Genomic DNA, 18,349 nt, shown 5'->3' with positions numbered 1-18,349 from the left:
ACTAGACAGGACATCCATCTTCCTCCTTACTCAATTATTCAACCTTGGTAACCCACATTCAGCCACAGTCTGGAACAGAATGGATGCTGGATCAGCTTATACCTGCTTGCTTTTTTTATTACCACCTTCACGCTATGATTTGGCCAGGTGTTATTGCACAATCTGGCATGCCTCAAAACATATATTATACAATGTGACACAAAATCAATTAGACAGCTGATTCAGAACGCTGCTGCTGGAGTTCCCACTGAGACCAAGAAAGTGGATCACATCAGTCCAGTTCTGCTTCCTGTCTACACTATGACCCACCCAGACCTCTCAGGTCGTCTGGGACAGGTCTGCTACACTATGACCCACCCAGACCTCTCAGGTGGTCAGGGACAGGTCTGCTACACTATGAACCCCCCAGACCTCTCAGGTCGTCTGGGACAGGTCTGCTACACTATGACCCACCCAGACCTCTCAGGTCGTCTGGGATAGGTCTGCTACGCTATGAACCCCCCAGACCTCTCAGGTCGTCTGTGACAGGTCTGCTAAGCTATGACCCACCCAGACCTCTCAGGTCGTCTGAGACAGGTCTGCTACGCTATGACCCACCCAGACCTCTCAGGTCGTCTGGGACAGGTCTGCTACACTATGAACCCCCCAGACCTCTCAGGTCGTCTGGGACAGGTCTGCTACACTATGACCCTCCCAGACCTCTCAGGTCGTCTGGGACAGGTCTGCTACACTATGACCCACCCAGACCTCTCAGGTCGTCTGGGACAGGTCTGCTACACTATGACCCACCCAGACCTCTCAGGTCGTCTGGGACAGGTCTGCTACACTATGACCCACCCAGACCTCTCAGCTGGTCTGGGACAGGTCTGCTACACTATGACCCACCCAGACCTCTCAGGTCATCTGGGACAGGTCTGCTACACTATGACCCACCCAGACCTCTCAGGTGGTCAGGGACAGGTCTGCTACACTATGACCCACCCAGACCTCTCAGCTGGTCTGGGACAGGTCTGCTACACTATGACCCACCCAGACCTCTCAGGTCGTCTGGGACAGGTCTGCTACACTATGACCCACCCAGACCTCTCAGGTCGTCTGGGACAGGTCTGCTTCTTTGTCCCCAGAGTCAGAACTAAACAGGGAGAAGCAGCGTTCAGTTTTTATGCTCCACATATCTGGAACAAACTGCAGAAAGAATAGAAAACCGCAGGTCCGCTGCAACTCAGTTCTTTTAAATCAAGACTGAAGACTCTTCTGTTTGATGCTGCCTTTCTAATTATTTATTTCTTCTTGTATTTCATACCAGTTTCATACCTGTTTTGACAGATGTTTTTAATTGTTTTAAGTGCTCTTTAATGTTTCCTGTAAAGCACTTTTAAGGGAATACATCAGCAGTTTACTTGTTAAGTGGTAGTAAATGTACAGTGTAGGTTTCAGTTTGTCTCTGAAGAGCCGCAGCAGTCAGTAGAGGAGAGCAGCAGTCAGTAGGAGAGAGCAGCAGTCAGTAGGAGAGAGCAGCAGTCAGTAGAAGAGAGAGCAGCAGCAGTCAGTAGGGGAGAGCAGCAGTCAGTAGGAGAGAGCAGCAGTCAGTAGGAGAGAGCAGCAGTCAGTAGGAGAGAGCAGCAGTCAGTAGGAGAGAGCAGCAGTCAGTAGGAGAGAGCAGCAGTCAGTAGGAGAGAGCAGCAGTCAGTAGAGGAGAGCAGCAGTCAGTAGGGGAGAGCAGCAGTCAGTAGGAGAGAGCAGCAGTCAGTAGAGGAGAGCAGCAGTCAGTAGAGGAGAGAGCAGCAGCAGTCAGTAGAGGAGAGCAGCAGTCAGTAGAGGAGAGCAGCAGTCAGTAGGAGAGAGCAGCAGCAGTCAGTAGAGGAGAGCAGCAGTCAGTAGGAGAGAGCAGCAGTCAGTAGAGGCGAGCAGTTGAAAAACCTCCGACACAGAGAGAGGATACGAGAGGACGAGGAAGCCCGTCTACAAACCAATCAGTTATAAGTATCTGGAGACGCAGCTCACGTATGTGATGACGGCAGGATGTAGTTTTGTCACATTTAGATCTTTAGTGCGCTTGCATAACTGCAGTGTGAAACCAAAACTTACCGGATCAAATGAAGACAATGTAACAAAAACATGAACCTTGTTTCAGACTTTCATGTGTGAAAACGCCCTAAATTGCAGTGTTGCCGAAAATGTGCTATACAAATAAAGCTGCCAGATTGGCTGTGGTTTAACGAGGGGGATGTGATCCTGATAAATTGCTCAAACGTTATCAATTTCTGCCATTAGAGAAGAAACATTTTTAGCATTGTGCACAGGTGCAAATCATGGCCACAGCAACAAAGGTTTTTGTGAAGTTATCGGCTATTAAACCAACAAAGGAACATCAATGTTTATGCTGAGAATTAGAAATGAGCCCATCACTAGTGCAGCCCTCGTACACTGCTGTCTGCTGGTCTGGCTGCAGAGCCTCACAGCTCTTTGTTCCTCTTTGTTCCTGCTTTGGGAGCAACAGACTTTTGTTGCATAATCCCACTATAGAGATATTCCTAATCCAGATGGTTTGCACGTCCAGATTACCACTCCAGGTCCTGCCCCTGGTGGGCATCCGTACAGAGAATGTAGACGAAGCATGATTAATACGTTTGGGGAGCGACCCTCTGTCTCCGGCTGGGATTGTGTGCATTGTTGTAAAAGACACAAGAGTGGATTGATGTTATGATATCATATCCTACCATACCATGTAACGACATGCCATACTGTTAATTGTACTGCATTGCAGACCTGTGTTTTACATATTGTCAGCCTTTAGCTAGTTTCTTACAGCCAGCTCTATCTCCTCAGCGCTGCGGAGTAAGGTCTGGCTACAGCACAGTTGCATACTGGGATAGGAGAAAAAAAACCACTCTGGGTTGATTGCATTTCTTTAAACCAATCACAGTCGTCTTGGGACGGGCTAAGCTCTGAACGCAGCGACGGTGGCTCTGCTAAATAGTCTCAGGAAGGAACTGGTTCTGGTGGAACATTTGCACCCCGCAAAAGGAAACTCCACATCCAATATTAAATGAAGTTAACTGTTGACACAATACAGTAACGTGAGCTGTTTAAATGAGCTGATACATGGTTAAACCTCATTGGCTCTTACCAGTGTATCTCTGTGTGTACTTCATCCACAGCAATCCCACCAATCAGTCCCAAAACCTCCCAGTTAGAGAGGAAATGACCTAAACATCTTCTTTATAAATCTTTCCAATCATTCCCTGAAAGAACTGAGCAGGTCTGCCTTGTTGCACCGTCTAAATGTTCTTCAGAACTTGACATTTTCAGCGTGTAGCTCGCTAGCTCGAAGGTTGTTGTTGTTTCCCACAGAGAACGGAGTTTGAGAACGGCAACACACACAGAGAGAGGAAGGTGAAGGACATCCCGCGCATGATGTCAGGCTTTATCCTTGAAACAGGGTTTGAAATTAACTTTTTCGTCCACCAGCCAAATGGCTAGTGAATGTTCAAATTTGACCAGCAGCTCCATAGATTACCATTGTTATTTTGGGCTGGTGAGTGAAGCAACGCTACCAGTCACTTGGATATTTTTACCAGCATTTGGCTGGTGGATACATTTCCCTGCCTGGAAATGTACTTCTGTTGATCCAGACTAGCCTTTAGCTAGTGGGAAGTCTGAGATGTGTTTGGTAATCACATTGTGGTTTCCTGTCATAGCACCTTTGTGTAGTTGGCAGCTTGATTCCCAAGCATCTTACTGTATATGACGGCAGCTCTCTCATATGACCCCATTAGCTGTCTGATGGACAAACCTGCAGTACGCTGCCCACTCCGGACCTTGCTTCCAGACCTCTGAATCCGTGACCGAATGTTATAGAGAGGTGAAGTCCCTCCATGGGACCTTATTTCGGAAAAAAATATGTACAGTAGTCAACGGGGAGAGACTAGTAATGTCCCAATGGTTCGACATGTTGAAAACATTGTTAAAGGACAATTCCGGCGCAAAACGAACCTAGGGGTTATTAACAGATGTGTACCAACTCTGTCGCTCTCTGGGACATGTTTTCATGCTAATCTAATGAGTTTGGAGCTTGAAAGACGCTAGCGCGGACCGCTGATTAGCTTACAACGCTACCGGAGGGACGCCGAAAAAGTACAGCCCTGTTTATCAGAGAGGGGAAATCTTCAGACTGTACAAAACAGTCATCTTGGGCATCGCGACGCAACAGGTCCCACTCCTTGCAACACAGACACTCCTGCTCGGTGGCCATAGCTTCACAATGTCCGCAGGTACACCACCAGTTTCCAGAAGTACGAGGCTGTGTTGCAGCATTGACTACCGGTAGCTCTCTCTCTCTCGTAGCCCTTTCACGGAGCTCCCGCAATAAACTGTCTTTATAATCTATCTTTTCATAAACTGTCTGTACACTTACAAAGTTCTCAATGCTTCGGTTAACATGTTGGGACCCTCATTATGCTACCGTTGAAGTTAGCTAGCATCTTTCAAGCTCCAAACTCATTCGATTAGCATGAAAACATGTCCCAGAGAGCGACAGAGTGGGTCCACATCTGTTAATAACCCCTAGAGGGACTTCACCTCTCTATAACATTCGGTCACGGATTCAGAGGTCTGGAAGCAAGGTCCGGAGTGGGCAGCGTACTGCAGGTTTGTCCATCAGACAGCTAATGGGGTCATATGAGAGAGCTGCCGTCATATACAGTAAGATGCTTGGGAATCAAGCTGCCAACTACACAAAGGTGCTATGACAGGAAACCACAATGTGATTACCAAACACATCTCAGACTTCCCACTAGCTAAAGGCTAGTCTGGATCAACAGAAGTACATTTCCACGTTTTTACGTTCCCTGTGCCCCAAATACTAGCGTTGTAAGCTAATGAGCGGCCCGCGCTAGCGTCTTTCAAGCTCCAAACTCATTGGATTAGCATGAAAACACGTCCCAGAGAGCGACAGAGTGGTTACACATCTGTTATTAACCCCTAGGTTTGTTTTGCGCCGGAATTGTCCTTTAACATATTACTGTTGATTTTTTTTTAAATAATGTGATTTTTATTCCAAGGTTTCAGCCGATGAAATCATTACAAACAGGTGTGTTTGTTTCACAGAGCTGCCAGCTCATCCTGTTGGTTTGGAGGCCAACCGGCGCCCACATCTCTCAGCTGGGATCTTTTTTTCTCCATGAGTCATCTTGAGTTGTTGTCGTCGTTGTTGTTGTTGTTGTTGTTGTTCTCCAGCTCATGCAGTTCTTCCTTTCCTCTCGTCTCTCTGCAGATATTGACATGAAGAAAGACATTGAGACTCTAATAGCAGAGGAACGCGCTGATATCATCTTGAAATATGCTACGGTAAGTTTGTGCTTCCAACACACACAAACAGTCTTTATTTGGTCCAGATGGAACATGTTTTCTACAGCGTCTTTTTAGATTCATACCAGAACAAAAAAGTCTGACAGTCCCAGCTCTAGTTAGCAGATATTCTGTACAATGTCTTCCCTGTTCATTTGAGAAAAGTGTGCCAAACTTGAAGCTACATTATGTGTTATTCTGTAGGAGGAAGTGTTCACACTCGCTTCATTTTGTGGTTGAGAGACGCGCTGAGAAGGACGAGAGCGTAAATTCAAATGTGTGTGTGTGTGTGTGCATTTCTGCATGTGTGGAGAACAATACTCTGTGAATGTGTGTGGGTGGATGTGAGCACGCTGCCATTAATAACACGTTGCATAATAATATGTTTGTGCCTGTGGTTTGATGCGATTAAATCTGACGTGTAATGAAACTTAACATTACAACCAGGAATGAGAAGCAAATCCTGGTCATTTTTTGGTCAATTACTAAAACTAAATGAAGAAGTTTCTGCCTGTTTCAAGGAAGTTTTCCCTCTACCACTGTCGCACCGAATGCCTGCTCTAGGGGAGGGTATTGTTGGGTCTCTGTAAACTATAGTGTGCTGTAGACCTACTCTATCTGTAATGTGTCCAGAGATAACTCCTGTTATAATTCACTATAAATGAACACTGCATTGAATTGATGAGCTTCTGCATCTTTGCTGGAAGCAGAGAGAAATGGAAATGGAGACGGTGGAAGCCAGACGTTAAATTTAGCTCAGCAGCTTTGGGGCGGAGGGTGTGTGGGGTTGTGTGTGTGTGTGTGTGTGTGTGTGTGTGGGGGGGGCTGCTCTGTCTAGCCATAGCAACAGCTGTGACACACTGTGCAGCGATTGACTTGACACCGACCTCTGGGGGCTGGCTGAAGTGATTTCTGTGTCTGGATGCAGAGAGCAGGAGCAGGGCTTGGGAAAAGGTTAATCCCAGGAGAACTCTGGGTAAACGCCTGTCACAGATACATACAGGTTCATGTCTCTCATGCAGGTTCCAGAGAGACCGAGCTAGAAGCTTGCTTCACCTCTCTTGCTCCGACACGTCCTGCTCTCTGGCTCCATCTCTCTCTCTATTCAAACAGATTCAAGGCCAGCAGATATAATGTTCAAACAGTGAATATGTCATACTCAGGTGGAACAGCTACAATACGTTCATGTATACATTCATTTAAAAGCCTTTTTAAAATGAAGCGTGCATGCATTATTTTAGAAAATAAGCTCTGTGGCAAACAGTGTGTTTTTTCAGTGAGATCATTTTCACAAATGAACACTTGTTCACCACCACCACTAGCTTCCAACTGGGTACATGTGTTCGGCGGTTCGCGGTGATGTTTCTAGTCTCATTCACAAGGTTTCTGTGGGGTCTTAAAAAGTCAAACATTAATTTTAGGCCTTAAACAGTCTTAAATGTGCTCAAGTATTGTGTTCTAGGTCTTAAGTCATTTAAAACAGGTCTTAAAACACTACCTCTAGTCTCGCTCGGCCAGACTCTCCTCCAAAGCGCGATGAACGAGGCTGCCACATATTTCATTTATTTATTTACCCAAGCGCCCAAGGTCTAATAATCAGGTCCATTTGAACAACGGGCTTATTTCCATAGCAATGGAGTATGACATCTATACAGCGATTTTAGGGGATTATTAATCTTCAGAGTCCTCAAAAGGAGGCTATGTGAGTTTGTCCACTTAACAGCACCTCCGCAAAACCTTTCAGAAACGCGAGATCAAGAAACTATCTGGAAATTAAAATAATAATAGGCCTTATTCAGTCCATTTATAATCTAAAACAGTTTGTTTCATATAAACTGGCTTTTAGAATCAGAATCAGAAAGGGTTTTATTGCCAAGTACGTTTTTTAACGCATACAAGGAATTAGTTTTGGTGTTGTTGGTGCACGTCACACATTCTCTAGATGGAATATTAAACAATATAAGTATAGGTATAAACAATATGAGTATAAGTATATGTACACAGTATGTATTAAGTTAAAAATAAAGAGCAAAGAGCATTAAAGCAGAGAGGGAACAGTGGCATGAAGATGGAGAGTCAGGGTGGGGTCCGGGCCTTGTTAATAAGGCTAGTGGCGGAGGGGGAAAAGCTGTTCATGTGACGTGAGGTTCTGGTCCTGATGGACCTCAGCCTCCTGCCAGAGGGGAGTGGCTCAAAGAGTTTGTGTCCGGGGTGGGAGGGGTCGGCCACAAGCACGATCCAGCATGCTTCAGAGTCCTGGTGGCGTAAAGGTCCTGGAGCGGCGGCAGATTGCAGCCAATCACCTTCTCTGCTGACCGAATAACACGCTGCAGTCTGCCCTTGTCCTCGGCTGTGGCAGCAGCGTACCAGATGGTGATGGAGGATGTGAGAACAGTCTGCCCTTGTCCTCGGCTGTGGCAGCAGCGTACCAGATGGTGATGGAGGATGTGAGAACAGTCTGCCCTTGTCCTTGGCTGTGCTAGCAGCGTACCAGATGGTGATGGAGGATGTGAGGATGGACTCAATGATGGCTGTGTAGAAGTGCACCATCATTGTCTTTGGCAGGTTGAATTTCTTCAGCTGCCGCAGGAAAAGGGTTATTTTAAAGGCTATGCGTGTGATGTGATCATGACAACGTTCTTTGCCTCTGGCGCTATACACACTTAATGAAAACACAGTAGGCCTACTCCTGGTTAAAAATGAAGGTTAAGAAACTATTATTTTATATATTATTTAGCTTTTCCATGGACCACCTGCAGTACCCTCACGGACCACTAGTGGTCCGCGGACCACAGTTTGGGAATGACTGCTGTCGGTACACGATCTGTGCTGCCTGCACGATCCATCCTGCACATGCGCAAAATGTTCACACATACGCCGATGATAATCATGTTTACCGAGGATACGGAACTGCACGATCTGTTCCACGTTAGCCTCCACCGGGAAGCTAACGTTAGTTTAGCTAACAGCTAATTCGGCTAAGCGCTAGCTGAGACAGCATGTAATAACTCCCTATAAGACCCTCAAAATAAAACCTGAAAATAACTGTTAAAATATACAACAGCTGTTACGTCAGTTCTACTTTACTACTTGTGCTTATTTAAAAAACAATCAATCAATACTTGTCTTTATTGTTATTACTGTAAAGTCTTAATGTATCTGTAGCCTGTTTTTCCCAGTGTTTAGTTTGAGTTAACGTTATTTTAGACTGAATCAAACTGTCAGCTAGAGTTTAGCCAAATTAGCTATTAGCTAAACTAACGTTAGCTTCCCGGTGGAGGCTAGCGTGGAACAGATCGTGCAGTGCTGTATCCTTTTATATACGTCTATGGTCGTATTCTTGGTAAAACAGGATTATCATCTGCGCATGCGCAGGACGGATCGTGCAGTCCGCACGGATCGTGTACCGACAACTGCTCTAGACCAAAGCAATGGCTTTTTTAATGCCTTAATTTGAGATATTTACAGAGGTCTTAACACACTTTTTCTTCAGACAAAAGAAGCCAAACCGTTCTCGACACATGCAGCCGTACAAAACCTTTGACTACGTGATGTGGGAATGATAAAATGGAGACTTTTGACACGTATCAACTCTGGGGAATAAGACAGCAATGTATCCTGACGAGTTCACTTGCATCAAGACTAGGGCTGCACGATATGAGGACAATATGAGATAATGTTGTTAAATAAATGTCAAATAAATACTTATTAAAGTGTACTCTGCCTTTCTGCTGCTTTCAGTATTCTGCTAAAATACAACGTATTGTTTTATCTTGATGTGAAGTCACGAAAATCCTGTTCTATTAGGTGATAAGGAGGACATCTAGAGGTCTTTGTATGATAAACCTGCATCTGCCAAATGGAGGCCTCTGATTGGTTGGTTTGAAAGCTTATGAGAAAGTCTTTTCCTGTGTGAAAACTGTTGACTCCCTGACGAAGGCTTGTATGCCGAGACAAGTGTTTTTAAAGGTTTAAGATGACCAAGCCATCACAATAAAGGCTTTTTACTTCGTCTAAAGACATTTTCTTTTAACCAACACAAAAAATGTGCGTCTTTCGCGATGTGTCGTAGGCTTTCGCGATGACAAAACGATATAGTGTGTCCTTCATACATGGTAAACGGACACACTTTTAACTACTTATGGCTTAATACTGGCAAAGCATGGAGGCTTGATGCTCAGACTGACATCCAACCCTTTGGTCCGAGATGGAAACCACAGCTAAACCTTTGATTCAGTTTCTTCTGGTGTCTTACAAGTTATATGTTGAATTAATTCACTCACTGAATTCTATTTTAGTGAGTTCAGCGGTGCTTATACACCTCTCTACCTCTCTCTCTCTCTCTATCTCTCTATCTCTCTCTCTATCTCTCTATCTCTCTATCTCTCTATCTCTCTATCTCTCTATCTATCTCTCTACCTCTCTATCTCTCTACCTCTCTATCTCTCTATCTCTCTCTCTCTCTCTCTCTCTCTCTCTCTCTCTCTCTCTCTCTCTCTCTCTCTCTCTCTCTCTCTCTCTCTCTCTCTCTCTCTCTCTCTCTCTACTCTCTCTCTCTCTCTCTATCTCTCTCTCTCTCTCTCTCTCTCTACCTCTCTACCTCTCTCTCTCTCTCTATCTCTCTCTCTCTCCTCTCTCTCTCTCTCTCTCTCTCTCTCTCTCTCTCTCTCTCTCTCTCTCTCTCTCTCTCTCTCTCTCTCTCTCTCTCTCTCTCTATCTCTCTCTCTCTCTCTCTCTACCTCTCATCTCTCTACCTCTCTGTCTCTCTCTCTCTCTCTCTCTCTCTCTCTCTCTCTCTCTCTCTCTCTCTCTCTCTCTCTCTCTCTCTCTCTCTCTCTCTCTCTCTCTCTCTCTCTCTACCTCTCTCTCTACCTCTCTCTCTATCTCTCTACCTCTCTATCTCTCTATCTCTCTATCTATCTCTCTCTCTCTCTCTCTCTACCTCTCTCTCTACCTCTCTATCTCTCTACCTCTCTCTCTACCTCTCTATCTCTCTCTCTATCTCTCTCTCTCTCTACCTCTCTCTCTCTCTCTCTCTACCTCTCTCTCTACCTCTCTCTCTATCTCTCTACCTCTCTCTCTCTCTATCTCTCTATCTCTCTATCTCTCTATCTCTCTCTCTACCTCTCTATCTCTCTATCTCTCTACCTCTCTCTCTCTCTCTCTCTCTCTCTCTACCTCTCTCTCTATCTATCTCTCTCTCTCTCTCTCTCTCTCTCTCTCTCTCTCTCTCTACTCTCTCTCTCTATCTCTCTACTCTCTCTACTCTCTCTATCTCTCTCTCTACTCTACTCTCTCTCATCTCTCTCTCTCATCTCTCTATCTCTCTCTCTCTCATCTCTCCCTCATCTCTCTCTACCTCTCTCTACCTCTCTACCTCTCTATCTCTCTATCTCTCTACCTCTCTATCTCTCTATCTCTCTCTCTCTACCTCTCTCTCTCTCTATCTCTCTCTCTATCTCTATCTATCTCTCTACCTCTCTATCTATGTCTCTACCTCTCTATCTCTCTCTCTATCTATCTATCCATCTATCTAACTACCTACCTACCTCTCTAGCTATCTCTCTACCTCTCTCTCTCTCTACCTCTCTCTATCTCTCTCTACCTCTCTCTATCTATCTATCTATCTATCTATCTATCTATCTATCTATCTATCTATCTATCTAATCATCGTGACATCTGTATTCATGCGGCTCATATCTCCTTCTGTAACGCTGTCTGAGTTTCCGCCGCTCCGAACCCTCCTCACTGAGGAAGTATTTTTAGTCCTCTCACTTTCCTGACGCTGACATCACTCCAGCACCTCCGGGGGCCCAGAGTGCCGACTCAACCACGAAGAAGCCCAACACTTTCTATCTGTGTGCACACTCTGACCCTCTCTCCCCTCCCCTCCCCCCCCCTCCCCACCCCCCCCTCGCTGAGAGCAACCGGCTGATTGGCTGCCGTCCAGACATGCAGCCAACCACGCAGCAGCGTTGTTATTCCGAAGCGTCTCCGGTAGGCTGTCGGAGGATTAGTTCCCTCTCTGTTGTGTCAACACTGGGACCAGATTGTAGCCTGAATGGATTTTCCATCATGCAAACATTACTCTGAAACTTCGTGCTTATAATGCAGAGTCTGAACACACATTTGCGTTTCAGTGCTACTTTGCTGCTACAGAGAAGTTTGGGTTTAAAAACCTTTAAACTGTGATGTCATTTCTTAGTATAGAGTATCTTCAAATGCGTCATATCCCTAAAATCAGCACAACCTAAACGAAAAGGTTATGTAAGTCAATGAAGCATAATATCTAATCAAAGTATTGAAATTGTGTCATAAATTAATGTGTATGTAAAATGTGTTTTCATCATTTACTAAATAAAAAAACAAAACACACTTTGATCCAAAAGGTTTCTGAATGTAGAAACCTCAGTTTTTAGAGTGTGAAGGCGTTTGGTCTGCGACCGAAATGGTGTCACACGGTTTTGCACCGGACGTCACGTAACGTGATGACGTCATCAGGACGCAAGACACAGGAGCCTTAGCTTTCTGCTGCAAAAAGAAGAAACACTCGAGAGCAGTGTTCAATAATGTTCCCCCTTTGAACAGTGTTTTTAAGCCTTGTACCCCCTGCAGTCCTCCAAAGTACCCCTAGGGGGACACGTACCCCCTGCAGTCCTCCAAAGTAACCCTAGAGGGACACGTACCCCCTGCAGTCCTCCAAAGTACTCCTAGAGGGACACGTACCCCCTGCAGTCCTCCAAAGTACTACTAGAGGGACACGTACCCCCTGCAGTCCTCCAGAGTACCACTAGAGGGACACGTACCCCCTGCAGTCCTCCAGAGTACCCCTAGAGGGACACGTACCCCCTGCAGTCCTCCAAAGTACCCTTAGAGGGACACGTACCCCCTGCAGTCCTCCAGAGTACCACTAGGGGGACACGTACCCCCTGCAGTCCTCCAAAGTACTCCTAGAGGGACACGTACCCCCTGCAGTCCTCCAAAGTACCCTTAGAGGGACACGTACCCCCTGCAGTCCTCCAAAGTACCCCTAGGGGGACACGTACCCCCTGCAGTCCTCCAGAGTACCCCTAGAGGGACACGTACCCCCTGCAGTCCTCCGAAGTACCCCTAGGGGGACACGTACCCCCTGCAGTCCTCCAAAGTACCCTTAGAGGGACACGTACCCCCTGCAGTCCTCCAAAGTACCACTAGGGGGACACGTACCCCCTGCAGTCCTCCAGAGTACCCCTAGGGGGACACGTACCCCCTGCAGTCCTCCAGAGTACCCCTAGAGGGACACGTACCCCCTGCAGTCCTCCAAAGTACCACTAGAGGGACACGTACCCCCTGCAGTCCTCCAAAGTACCCTTAGAGGGACACGTACCCCCTGCAGTCCTCCAAAGTAACCCTAGAGGGACACGTACCCCCTGCAGTCCTCCAGAGTACCCCCTAGGGGGACACGTACTCCCCTGCAGTCCTCCAGAGTACCCCTAGAGGGGACACGTGCACCCCTGCAGTCCTCCAGAGTACCCCTAGAGGGGACACGTACCCCCCTGCAGTCCTCCAGAGTACCCCTAGAGGGGACACGTACTCCCCTGCAGTCCTCCAGAGTACCCCTAGGGGGACACGTACCCCCCTGCAGTCCTCCAGAGTACCCCTAGAGGGGACACGTACCCCTCTGCAGTCCTCCAAAGTACCCCTAGAGGGGACACGTACCCCCTGCAGTCCTCCAAAGTACCCCTAGGGGGACACGTACTCCCCTGCAGTCCTCCAGAGTACCCCTAGAGGGGACACGTACTCCCCTGCAGTCCTCCAAAGTACCCCTAGGGGGACACGTACCCCCCTGCAGTCCTCCAGAGTACCCCTAGAGGGGACACGTACCCCCTGCAGTCCTCCAGAGTACCCCCTAGGGGGACACGTACCCCTGCAGTCCTCCAGAGTACCCCTAGGGGGACACGTACCCCCTGCAGTCCTCCAGAGTACCCCTAGAGGGACACGTACCCCCTGCAGTCCTCCAGAGTACCCACTAGAGGGGACACGTACTCCCCTGCAGTCCTCCAAAGTACCCCTAGAGGGGACACGTACCCCCTGCAGTCCTCCAAAGTAACCCTAGAGGGACACGTACCCCCTGCAGTCCTCCAGAGTACCCCTAGAGGGGACACGTACCCCCTGCAGTCCTCCAGAGTACCCCTAGAGGGGACACGTACTCCCCTGCAGTCCTCCAGAGTACCCCCTAGAGGGGACACGTACTCCCCTGCAGTCCTCCAAAGTACCCCTAGAGGGACACGTACTCCCCTGCAGTCCTCCAGAGTACCCCCTAGGGGGACACGTACTCCCCTGCAGTCCTCCAGAGTACCCCTAGAGGGGACACGTACTCCCCTGCAGTCCTCCAGAGTACCCCTAGAGGGACACGCACTCCCCTGCAGTCCTCCAAAGTACCCCTAGAGGGGACACGTACTCTGCAGTCCTCCAGAGTACCCCTAGGGGGACACGTACCCCCTGCAGTCCTCCAGAGTACCCCTAGGGGGACACGTACCCCCTGCAGTCCTCCAGAGTACCCCTAGAGGGACACGTACCCCCTGCAGTCCTCCAGAGTACCCCTAGAGGGACACGTACCCCCTGCAGTCCTCCAGAGTACCCCTAGGGGGACACGTACCCCCTGCAGTCCTCCATCGTTTAGTAACCGGTATCAAGTCACGGTATTGGTATCAATACCCAAATCAAATATGGAGAATATTTCCTAATATTTCTGCTACTGTAGCTAAAACTCTTGTGTGCACAGAGTCAAAACCAAAACGTAGGGGGCGGTCTCTAGCTCACCCAGTAAGAGCGTGCGCCCCATGTAGGCGGAGTCCTTTTCAGCGGTGCGGGACCTGCTGCCCTTTGCTGCGTGTCATCCCCCATCTCTCTCTTCCACCTTTCCTATCTATCCACTGTCACTATCTAATAAAGGGAAAAAATGCCCCACAAAAAAATAAATAACAATAATAATAGTAGTGTAAATGTAGCCAATACTGTGTGCTTCTGTGTGTTTGTGTCTTCAGGGCAGGCAGGGCGGGGTGCAGATCGACCCCTGGGAAGATGCTGACTACAGTATCTACAAAGTCATTGACCGCTTCGGCTTCATGCAGTAAGTCCGTCCGTCCGTCATTTTGTTTCTCTCTTCACACTGGAGACATCCGGTTCCTTCCAACAAGTCCTCCAAAACACACGCAGTATATGAGTCGTTTGTCCCCCCCTCTAATACGACCCTCAGGAGCGTTTCATAAATTATCGCCCTTAGCGGCGGCGGGAATACATCTTCATATTTGAACCAACTCGGTAGGTTGGTCTCATTTTGTTTTGAACGTAAAGCGGGGGAGGTAACCGGCTCCAACTAGCCTAGCTTAGCGCAGATCCTGGAGGTAACCTGCTCCATCTAGCCTAGCTTAGCACAGATCCTGGAGGTAACCGGCTCCAACTAGCCTAGCTTAGCACAGATCCTGGAGGTAACCGGCTCCATCTAGCCTAGCTTAGCACAGATCCTGGAGGTAACTGGCTCCATCTAGCCTAGCTTAGCACAGATCCTGGAGGTAACCGGCTCCAACTAGCCTAGCTTAGAACAGATCCTGGAGGTAACAGGCTCCAACTAGCTTAGCTTAGCGCAGATCCTGGAGGTAACCTGCTCCATCTAGCCTAGCTTAGCACAGATCCTGAAGGTAACCGGCTCCATCTAGCCTAGCTTAGCACAGATCCTGGAGGTAACCGGCTCCATCTAGCCTAGCTTCGCACAGATCCTGGAGGTAACCGGCTCCATCTAGCCTAGCTTAGCACAGATCCTGGAGGTAACCGGCTCCATCTAGCCTAGGTTAGCACAGATCCTGGAGGTAACCTGCTCCATCTAGCCTAGCTTAGCGCAGATCCTGGAGGTAACCTGCTCCATCTAACCTAGCTTAGCACAAATCCTGGAGGTAACCGGCTCCAACTAGCCTAGCTTAGCACAGATCCTGGAGGTAACAGTCTCCAACTAGCTTAGCTTAGCACAGATCCTGGAGGTAACAGGCTCCAATTAGCTTAGCTTAGCACAGATCCTGGAGGTAACAGGCTCCAATTAGCTTAGCTTAGTACAGATCCTGGAGGTAACCGGCTCCAACTAGCCTAGCTTAGCACAGATCCTGGAGGTAACCGGCTCCATCTAGCCTAGCTTAGCACAGATCCTGGAGGTAACCGGCTCCATCTAGCCTAGCTTAGCACAGATCCTGGAGGTAACCGGCTCCATCTAGCCTAGCTTAGCACAGATCCTGGAGGTAACTGGCTCCATCTAGCCTAGCTTAGCACAGATCCTGGAGGTAACCGGCTCCATCTAGCCTAGCTTAGCACAGATCCTGGAGGTAACCGGCTCCATCTAGCCTAGCTTAGCACAGATCCTGGAGGTAACCGGCTCCATCTAGCCTAGCTTAGCACAGATCCTGGAGGTAACCGGCTCCATCTAGCCTAGCTTAGCACAGATCCTGGAGGTAACCGGCTCCATCTAGCCTAGCTTAGCACAGATCCTGGAGGTAACCGGCTCCATCTAGCCTAGCTTAGCACAGATCCTGGAGGTAACCGGCTCCATCTAGCCTAGCTTAGCACAGATCCTGGAGGTAACCGGCTCCATCTAGCCTAGCTTAGCACAGATCCTGGAGGTAACTGCTCCATCTAGCCTAGCTTAGCACAGATCCTGGAGGTAACTGGCTCCATCTAGCCTAGCTTAGCACAGATCCTGGAGGTAACCGGCTCCATCTAGCCTAGCTTAGCACAGATCCTGGAGGTAACCGGCTCCATCTAGCCTAGCTTAGCACAGATCCTGGAGGTAACTGCTCCATCTAGCCTAGCTTAGCACAGATCCTGGAGGTAACCGGCTCCATCTAGCCTAGCTTAGCACAGATCCTGGAGGTAACCGGCTCCATCTAGCCTAGCTTAGCACAGATCCTGGAGGTAACCGGCTCCATCTAGCCTAGCTTAGCACAGATCCTGGAGGTAACCGGCTCCATCTAGCCTAGCTTAGCACAGATCCTGGAGGTAACCGGCTCCAACTAGCCTAGCTTAGCACAGATCCTGGAGGTAACTGGCTCCAATCTAGCCTAGCTTAGCACAGATCCTGGAGGTAACCGGCTCCATCTAGCCTAGCTTAGCACAGATCCTGGAGGTAACTGGCTCCATCTAGCCTAGCTTAGCACAGATCCTGGAGGTAACCGGCTCCATCTAGCCTAGCTTAGCACAGATCCTGGAGGTAACCGGCTCCATCTAGCCTAGCTTAGCACAGATCCTGGAGGTAACCGGCTCCATCTAGCCTAGCTTAGCACAGATCCTGGAGGTAACCGGCTCCATCTAGCCTAGCTTAGCACAGATCCTGGAGGTAACCGGCTCCATCTAGCCTAGCTTAGCACAGATCCTGGAGGTAACCGGCTCCATCTAGCCTAGCTTAGCACAGATCCTGGAGGTAACTGGCTCCATCTAGCCTAGCTTAGCACAGATCCTGGAGGTAACCGGCTCCAACTAGCCTAGCTTAGCACAGATCCTGGAGGTAACCGGCTCCATCTAGCCTAGCTTAGCACAGATCCTGGAGGTAACCGGCTCCATCTAGCCTAGCTTAGCACAGATCCTGGAGGTAACCGGCTCCATCTAGCCTAGCTTAGCACAGATCCTGGAGGTAACCGGCTCCATCTAGCCTAGCTTAGCACAGATCCTGGAGGTAACTGGCTCCATCTAGCCTAGCTTAGCACAGATCCTGGAGGTAACCGGCTCCATCTAGCCTAGCTTAGCACAGATCCTGGAGGTAACTGCTCCATCTAGCCTAGCTTAGCACAGATCCTGGAGGTAACTGGCTCCATCTAGCCTAGCTTAGCACAGATCCTGGAGGTAACTGGCTCCATCTAGCCTAGCTTAGCACAGATCCTGGAGGTAACTGGCTCCATCTAGCCTAGCTTAGCACAGATCCTGGAGGTAACCGGCTCCATCTAGCCTAGCTTAGCACAGATCCTGGAGGTAACTGCTCCATCTAGCCTAGCTTAGCACAGATCCTGGAGGTAACCGGCTCCATCTAGCCTAGCTTAGCACAGATCCTGGAGGTAACTGGCTCCATCTAGCCTAGCTTAGCACAGATCCTGGAGGTAACCGGCTCCATCTAGCCTAGCTTAGCACAGATCCTGGAGGTAACCGGCTCCATCTAGCCTAGCTTAGCACAGATCCTGGAGGTAACCGGCTCCATCTAGCCTAGCTTAGCACAGATCCTGGAGGTAACTGGCTCCATCTAGCCTAGCTTAGCACAGATCCTGGAGGTAACTGGCTCCATCTAGCCTAGCTTAGCACAGATCCTGGAGGTAACCGGCTCCATCTAGCCTAGCTTAGCACAGATCCTGGAGGTAACCGGCTCCATCTAGCCTAGCTTAGCACAGATCCTGGAGGTAACCGGCTCCATCTAGCCTAGCTTAGCACAGATCCTGGAGGTAACCGGCTCCATCTAGCCTAGCTTAGCACAGATCCTGGAGGTAACTGGCTCCATCTAGCCTAGCTTAGCACAGATCCTGGAGGTAACTGGCTCCATCTAGCCTAGCTTAGCACAGATCCTGGAGGTAACTGGCTCCATCTAGCCTAGCTTAGCACAGATCCTGGAGGTAACCGGCTCCATCTAGCCTAGCTTAGCACAGATCCTGGAGGTAACTGGCTCCATCTAGCCTAGCTTAGCACAGATCCTGGAGGTAACCGGCTCCATCTAGCCTAGCTTAGCACAGATCCTGGAGGTAACCTGCTCCATCTAGCCTAGCTTAGCACAGATCCTGGAGGTAACTGGCTCCATCTAGCCTAGCTTAGCACAGATCCTGGAGGTAACCGGCTCCATCTAGCCTAGCTTAGCACAGATCCTGGAGGTAACCGGCTCCATCTAGCCTAGCTTAGCACAGATCCTGGAGGTAACCGGCTCCATCTAGCCTAGCTTAGCACAGATCCTGGAGGTAACCGGCTCCATCTAGCCTAGCTTAGCACAGATCCTGGAGGTAAC

The 18,349-nt window shown here is 48.8% G+C and overlaps 1 protein-coding gene across 1 annotated transcript in view; it reads left to right on the top strand.

Moving 5' to 3' along the window:
• The first annotated feature begins 5,276 nt into the window (after positions 1-5,276).
• The window catches only part of LOC144521308 (USP6 N-terminal-like protein), a 55,757-nt gene continuing 42,684 nt past the window's right edge, over positions 5,277-18,349 (top strand). The window contains exons 1-2 of the mRNA XM_078255838.1: positions 5,277-5,349; positions 14,376-14,461. Coding sequence (XP_078111964.1) covers positions 5,284-5,349; positions 14,376-14,461 — 152 coding nt within the window. The 5' untranslated portion in view covers positions 5,277-5,283. The remainder of the gene's footprint in view (positions 5,350-14,375; positions 14,462-18,349) is intronic.

Source organism: Sander vitreus, chromosome 1 (genome assembly GCF_031162955.1).
Source record: "Sander vitreus isolate 19-12246 chromosome 1, sanVit1, whole genome shotgun sequence".
Taxonomy (NCBI): domain Eukaryota; kingdom Metazoa; phylum Chordata; class Actinopteri; order Perciformes; family Percidae; genus Sander; species Sander vitreus.
This window is presented reverse-complemented; position numbering and strand designations above follow the sequence as displayed.